At 40.6% G+C, this 7,823-nt stretch overlaps 1 protein-coding gene across 2 annotated transcripts; it reads right to left on the reverse strand.

The window, feature by feature from the left end:
- Window positions 1-312: 312 nt before the first annotated feature.
- LOC147451909 (uncharacterized) lies at window positions 313-3,737 on the reverse strand. Of its 2 annotated transcripts, none has more exons than XM_086518847.1 (6): window positions 3,536-3,737; window positions 3,113-3,188; window positions 2,892-2,997; window positions 2,491-2,589; window positions 2,313-2,405; window positions 313-2,003 (listed from the first exon to the last, which is right to left on the reverse strand). In XM_086518847.1, the coding sequence occupies exons 1-6, from the start codon at window positions 3,657-3,659 to the stop codon at window positions 513-515; spliced, it is 1,989 nt and encodes a 662-aa protein (XP_086374973.1). In that variant the 5' UTR covers window positions 3,660-3,737; the 3' UTR covers window positions 313-512. The 2 variants fall into 2 exon arrangements, with proteins under 2 accessions (XP_086374973.1, XP_086374974.1); XM_086518848.1 differs by having other exon boundaries at window positions 316-2,003; window positions 3,113-3,182; window positions 3,536-3,736.
- Window positions 3,738-7,823: the final 4,086 nt, after the last annotated feature.

The following is a 7,823-nucleotide window of genomic DNA, read 5'->3' on the forward strand; positions in this document are numbered from 1 at the left end:
AGGTCTCTTTGAATAAGAGGTCTCTTTAGATAGTTTCCTACGACGATAAAATTCTCTTCTTCTCATCCAATAGAGAAATCCATTCTCCAACATGAATGAGATTCCCATCAGCAATAAGGTGACCCTGATGGCTAGCAGTAACCTGGCAATGCATTTGCACCCTAACTCTAGCCAGTGCCTATGCAAGTCTACTGATAGGAAGAACTCAATCCTTCTTTGAACCAAGACCACCCAAAGGCAAAAGGTTCACAATCGTAATGGGCTGTATAAAGCCATTAAATTCATTTACTGCAAAAAATAGATAACTCGCTGCTTCAATTTGAACTACCAAAATACAACAATAAAAGAATACCATTTTATTGAATTACAAATGTAACCTATAGGCAATAACAGAAGAATGGTTGTTTTGGCCTGACAAATACCAGTTTCAACATAAAACTGCAATTTCAAACAGAAAACCACTTGTAAAATTCATAGGGATTCATGATCTCTAGGACTGAAGTCCACACCATCTATCTCAGTTTGAGCTTGACTTTCCTTTTGTTGTTCATATCCCTTTCAGTGAACAAAGGAGTGGAACATTCATCAGAAGGCTCACTGTCACTCTCACTATCCGAAACCACAACAATGGGAGCATCATCTGGTATTACTATATGAGTACTCCACTTCTTATCAGCTACTGGTGTTTGCTTCATCTCGGCCCTCACATCATGCTGCCTTCTAGTCACATGAAAAAAATTAGAATCAGGATTTGCCTTTGTAAGCTTCAAAGACTTGGTCCTTGAAGGTAAACAAGAATTGTCCCTATCCTTACGACCAGGTTTGTGAACCACATTGACACATGGTAAGCTGTTGGAATTACAGGGCACGTCCATGGGCCCACCTTCAGCCAACAATCCTTTGTCTCCTGTCCGTTGCTTGAAACTGCCTTCTTTTGGCTTTGCTGCAAGGCAAAGTTTTGAAGTTCGATTCTCTTTCCCTGCACTTACAAAATCCTTGCATATCGCTCCTGAAGTTGGTGCACTACAATCATCGCCCTTCTCAGCATCGAACACCCTAGCGCTTGTAGGAACTGATGGTGCAGAGCAACCATCTGCTTGACGACCTTCACCTACTTCTAAAGATCTCTTCAGTAAGGCTGAATGCGAGAGCATGCTGTTTGCAGTCATCTCATCAAAAATATCCCCTCTCAGACGATTGCTCAACTTCTCTCCTGTATGTGATGGTGAATTCCTTTTATTAATGCTTGCAGCACTGAAAGTTTCAAGCTCTTTAAAGCTTTGAGCATCAACTTTTGGCTTTGCTGCAAGGCAGAGTTTAGGTGGTCGATTCTCTTTTCCGACTACTACCAGATCCTTGCGTTTCGGGACACTTTTACCATCACCCTTTTCAGCCTCAAATGCCTCGGCACTAGTAGGAACTGACCGTACACAGCAACCATCTGATTGGGGACCTTCGCCTGCTGCTATTGTAGGTCTCTTCACAAAGGCTGAATGTGAGAGCATGGCATCTGTGGCACTGTCTACAGCAATCTCATCAAAAATGTCACCCCTTGAATATTTGCTTGACTTCTCTATTGTCTGTACCGAGGGCTTCAATGTACTTATTGCAGAAGTCGAAGTTTCAGACACCATATCACCCTTGGATTGTTCATCCTGGATTGCCAGCTCTTTCAAGCTTTGAGCATCTACTCTACAATGCAAACTTGTAGCTTTTGATTGATTTTGTGAGGAAGAAACCACACAATTGATAGGATGCGTGACTACTAATTTGTTTCGAGATGCAACTGCCATATTTTCTTGCAAACATGCAGCTCCCCTATCAAGAGCTAATCTCTTGCTGAGGGACAGACTTGGTCTTAGTGGCTGTGATGAAGTCACGCAATTTGAATTTGTGTGCTCTTCAGAGTTTCTTGATGCTTGTGTTCGCTCCTGAACATGCAATTTAGCTGTGCCAACATCGTTGTTAGACTCTACATTTGCAAGTGTCTGGGATGACTTGAGCTGCATTGTGAGCAAAGTCAATCAGCTCTCATAAATTAGCATATATTGTGCTTTGACCATTTTATTACCGAGTAAAGAACAAAATCACACACACTTTATCAGAGTCATAGCAGTAAAAACAACAGCATCAAGGGGCTACTCTGCAGCAATTTACATAAAATCAAGTTGAGATGCCAAATATCGATGCAATTTCAAACCAAGTGATTTGAAGACCATAGCCCCTTTAACAAGCAAGCCCCACTTGAAGCACGATTGAAGATACAGTTCATAAATGCAAAGGTCCTATTCATATAAAGAGTTCATAAGTACCTCTCGTTGAACTTGATCTTGTCTTGCATAAAGCTCTGTCCAATTTCTTGCCTTGACATCGAAAGACATTCTATCATGCTTGTACTCTGCAGTCTGTATACCAACAGCATAACAAAGCAAATTTACCAAATCTAAAGCAAAGGTCATGTACATGAATGCTGAGTTTCAAGAAACTTACAATGTCCCCCATCAATCCATCATCCGGATTAGGATCTGCTAGGAGGAGGCCGATGCTCGCAAGCAGGGTCAAAAGGTTGAGAGAAGGTCGCCAAGCCCCCTGCAGACCTCAAAACTACTTAGAACATGATTATAAATTGCTTCCAATTGAATGAGAACCTTGCAAGACCCCCACTAAATTGGTGGAATTGATCTCAACATAATGCCTCCCTCCTTAGCTATGCACATACCTGTACTTTACACATGTACATCTATGTCTAGCATCTCTAAGTATGCCATGTTCTCAATGTAAAAAACTGAGTGCTAAACCAAACATTCAAGTCGAAGCATTTCTGTTTAGAATATATTGCCGTACTCACAACACAATAAGGAAGCAAAATTATTAGGAGTTGAACACCAAACCTTGGGAGGCAGATTTAGTAGGTCTAAACAGATGCGTCCCCCATTGTCAATGTTGGGATGATACACAGGGGTGATAAACTTGATATTGGGAGGCTCAAATGGATATCTGTCACAAATCAAAGTCGTTATCAAACAACGGTAAAAAAAGTAAACAGGGAAAAGTTTTGAAAAACAGATATCTCTTTTAGCCAAGAATCAACAAATAGCAAAATTGAGGCTACCTTTCAGGCACCTGAATGTCGAGCTTGAAAACTCCATTTGCATACACAGTTCCCTCAGGTCCATGAATTTCTAAGCCTCAAAATGCAAAATGTAATCTCAACATGGCATGTATTACAAGCGTACTACAGCAGTACACACCGATCAAAGTAGACAAAACTTCCATAGACAGTCCCATCAGGTCCATGAATATCTAAAAACTCCAAATGCAGAATATGATCTCACCGTGGCATGTATTGGAAGCAACCTTGAATGGTGTAAAGCAAGCTACGACTTTGCACGTGAGCAAACGCAATGCTGTCAGCTATGGAAAGCTTGCAGGCAATGGCTTACAACTCATTGAATAACTATTGTGGAGAAGAAGAACTGCTCAAGAAAGGGCGCGCGCACAGAGAGAGAGAGAGAGAGAGAGAGAGAGAGCTTACGCGCTTGAAGGTGAGTGAGGATATGGCCATCGCAGGGCCAGGCAGATACTCCAGGAGGCGGATCGGACTGCAGCATTTTAAGCTCCCGCTGGAGGCGCGAAGCCAGCCGAGCCGCCTGTGCCATCCAATTCTTTGCTGCTTAAGTTTGAATCTCCCGGGCTTGGCCAGGCAAAACGAAGGCCCCGTCCCAAATGCACAAGCCTCACGTAAGTAAACTTGAGTTCAACTCTCCTCGACGGATAGATCTTTAAGGTCTCTTTGGGATAGTTTCCTACGACATTAAAATTCTCTTCTTCTTGAACTGATAGTCTTTGGGGTGTGTTTGATTTAGTTCAACGTTCTAGACCGAAGAGTGTAAGTGCGTTTTTATTGTCCCAGTAGCACAGTCTTCCCCCTTATTCAGTGCTTGATCACCCACATTGTTTGAAGTTCTTAATTTTTTTTAAAGAGAAATACTTACAACTTGAAATTACAACTCGCACACCCGACTCCATGATGTGGAGCATCCTAGCCAGTAGAGGATGATTTCAAGCTACTCCTCTACCGAAACCGTCTATGTGGAGTATCATGTCCAAAAATATTGACTTCAATGGTATTTAAATTTTATCGAACTATGTAGATGAATGCATATCAAAATGCAATCATCAAATGCAAAACTAGAAAGTATGGTCAAAATGCACATTCAAAATCAGGATGCTTTCGTGTGTTGCCATACTCACAATTGTGAGTGAAGATGTTATATTGACTTAGAAAAGAATATACAAACAACCTCAAGCACTACATGTGCCTTGAGGGGACAATGTTTCCAAAAGGAGACTTTTAACAATATGCAACAGGAGATTGAAAGAGGGCTGCTAAATACTACCACACTAGTATCTAATGCACCTAAATTGGGATGCTATAGGATCCTCAACTGCACAATCAAAAAGACGTAGTGAAAAGGCTAGAAACATGTATCTAGATTTGTAGGCCAATTTGAAAAATCTTGTGACGTGGACTAAACATATGTCAGATAACATACAAGTGTCAAAACAAGTCTCCATTGAGAGATACCCCTCCTCTAGGGTCTATGCGAGAATTATACAGTTTATACTTCTATACAACTTCAATATACATCAAAGTGCGGAAGCAATAACATAAGGGAGGAGTTCTTGATGCCCAACCTAACTGCATCTAGAAGTACCTAGTAACTAGTGCTATCCATGAATGTGTGTGAATGAAATCATACTCAAGAACATGACCAAGTGGAGGGTGAATATATGTGATATTTCACCCTCCACTTTTGTGTGTGTGTGTGTGTGTGTGTGTAGACGACACAAGAGAGTGACGAGAGAGAGAGAGAGAGAGAGAGAGAGAGAGAGAGAGAGATTGCATAGAAGAATGACAAAAGAGAATATTTAAATGTCCCATCCAAATGAAAAAGGGAAAGATGATGTACACAAGATTAAAGAGTACACATCATAGAATAACATAGCATGAGAGAGAGAGAGAGAGAGAGAGAGAGAGAGGAATCTTACAAAGCAATGGCCTAAAGATTGTAGCTCCAAACTCCATGGCACCTCTTGTGGAGTTTGGTATTTAATATTTGATATTTATTATTGGTGCCAAAAACTAGAGGCCCCTCTTTTACACTAGTTCTACGTTAGTTTATGAGTGCCTAATATATCACTTATTGCATGACCCTCTTAGGGTGAGTTCTCATAAATTATTTATAAGTGATCTATAGTGGCTTATGGGAAATATAAACAATAACACTATGCAAATATAAATTATCAGAGTAATTTATTACCCACACGTTCTTCTCAAGTCCCAAAGTTCCAATCTACAAGTCATCAACTCACCATTAGTAAAAATAGAAACACAGCACAGTAATTAACCATTATGCTTCAACTATTTGAATTGTAGGTAACCACAAACAACACGAAGGTGTCCAAACTCGTAACATCCCTCCCTCCATGCGTAACAAATGTCCTCAATTGCTCAATAGAGAATCAACTGGACCGTGAGTGATGAAATGTGTGTAGAAGGTCTAGGAAGTTTTGAAAAAAACATTTAAGACAACTATTAGTATCTTCTCTAGGGTGGCCTTTAAAAGTAGAAAACTAACGATTATAAACCATGCCAGTGCGTTTAGTGGTGGTCTCATTATCAACTATTTGGTCAAGGATTCTTTATCTACAATGTCGGTGGTTCCTCATATATATGATGTGTAGGTAGGGACCCTCGAAAGGGTCGTAATAAACTAATGTGACATGCATTGTGGATGTGTCAATGTGAAGGTAATTCTAAGCGAAATGAAACATCATTTATCACAGCATAAATTTTGAATGGATTATAAAAACAAGGAGCAAGCTTAACAAAAACATTTGTATCAACACTTTTCATTCTTTTCTTTTCTATTTGAAACATAACAGAATCTCCTTCCTTAAATTCATGTGCTTTGTGGTGCTTATTAATATTCTTGGTGTACAATTATTATAAACGCTTATTAGCAGAGTGTACAGTTTTATGAATTTCATAAAAAATTGTAGTGAAAGTATCAGTATCAGGCACAATGTTAGAAACTCTTGAAGAGGGAGTAGGAAGAAAGTGACTATACACAATCTCAAGTGGAGATTTACCCATAGCAGAGTGAGTGGTGTTGTTATGAGAAAATTGTAAAATATGCAAGTAATCATCTCATTTCTTGGGTTGAGAAGACACATAAGCTTTCAATTTTCAACAATAGTGTGATTAGTGACTTATGTTTGACCATTAGACTCAGGATGGAATGCAAAAGTGAAATCAAGTGTGTAACATTTAATCGCCTAATAGCTTGTGTGTAGCGGAAATGAGCATGAACATAGTGGGCATTTCATTAGAATAGATTCCTAATGAGAATTACAAGAGTGCTTGGGTGGAGAGAGCAACAAAAAGCATAACACCTAGTTAGATAGCATCGACAATACTTTCAAAAGAGAGAGAAATTAAGCTAATGACAACAGTTGAGGACCGGATTTGCATGGAGCCGGTCCCCCCTCCAATAGGCTTTGTATTATGGTTTCTCCCATCAAGACAGACATTGTACAATACAATTCTTTGTGTTCCTTCAAGACTAGCTAGTGCAATGAAGAAGGAAGCTTCATGCACTAAGCAAACACTTAGCAAACACAACTTGAATTATCCCCGTTCTTAGACCCAAGACCTCACACACCTTCGAAGATGGTGAGAGCTAGCAGGGTATGAGAGTAGATTGAGAGGAAGAAGGAGTATCTTACGAGAAAGATGTACATCTCCTCACATAATCACTCATATTAGCATAGCTTAGCTTAGTAATTAGCTTGGTAGAGGAGATGAGCATGCATTGAAGCTTGGCTCTTGGTTGGATTTGCATCCACATGCCAAGAGTGTGTTGATGTAGGCTTCTATCTCACAAGCTTCGAGTAGGTGATGAGCTCTCCATTAAAGCTTGGGAAGAGATAGTCTTCTCTTTCTTCACACATGAGATTGTGTGACTGTGTGTGTGTGTGTGTGATAATGCCTTGCAAAAATCAACCCCCTCTCTCTCTTGGGCGAGCCCCCTTGCTATTTGCTCTTGCTCCAGCCTCATTGGCCCTCCCCAAGTCAAGCCAATCACAATTAAGCAACATAAGTGATAGCCTTTTGACATGTGTCCCCCTTTCCCCTTTTGTGAGAGCTTTAGGTAATTAAATAATTAAACTAAACTCTCATTGGACCCCTTTTCCTCCTGGCCAATAGGAATCAGGCAAGCCATTGGGCTCCCGAATGCTCATTGGACCCCTTGGGAGACTGCCCAATAGTCTTCTAGGAGACTTAATTCTCATTGGTTTCTTTTATTAAATGTTTTTAAATTAATTAAACTAGATTTACTCTAGCTTAATTCTCATTGGTCCACTTCAAGGGTCATCCAATAGAAACTGGGCACACCTTGTGGGCATCTGGCCTAGGGAGCTGACATGTGTCCCTCATTCCCTTTGTGTAAAGGGAGCCTGTGTGTGTGTGTGTGTGTGTGTGTGTGTGTGTGTGTGTGTGTGTGTGTGTGTGTGTGTGTGTGTGTGTGTGTGTGTGTGTGTGTGTGTGTGTGTGTGTGTGTGTGTGGCTTTCTCTCATCCCCTACCTTTAGGGCTCGCCCCCTCCCATGTAGGGATATGTGTTGACTTTGGAGAGCACACAAAGCATCCAATTTCCCCCTAAGCTTTAACCCTTTGGACACAACCTTTGAATTTTGGAACCTTAGCATTTTGGAAGTCTTAATGGGTTGAACCTTAGGGTCTTTTTAGCCCATTGT

The sequence above is a fragment of the Adiantum capillus-veneris genome, chromosome 8 (genome assembly GCF_014529385.1).
Source record: "Adiantum capillus-veneris isolate H3 chromosome 8, ASM1452938v2, whole genome shotgun sequence".
Classification (NCBI taxonomy): Eukaryota; Viridiplantae; Streptophyta; class Polypodiopsida; order Polypodiales; family Pteridaceae; genus Adiantum; species Adiantum capillus-veneris.

Bases quoted from the DNA above. Each gene is read 5' to 3' on its own strand.
- LOC147451909 (XM_086518847.1), bottom strand. From the start codon at position 3,659: ATGGCACAGGCGGCTCGGCTGGCTTCGCGCCTCCAGCGGGAGCTTAAA. The intron at 2,590-2,891 runs GTTTGGTGTTCA...TGAGGTCTGCAG, and splicing joins TACTAAATCTGCCTCCCAAG to GGGGCTTGGCGACCTTCTCT. The intron at 2,004-2,312 runs GTACTTATGAAC...CTCACAATGCAG, and splicing joins AAGATCAAGTTCAACGAGAG to CTCAAGTCATCCCAGACACT.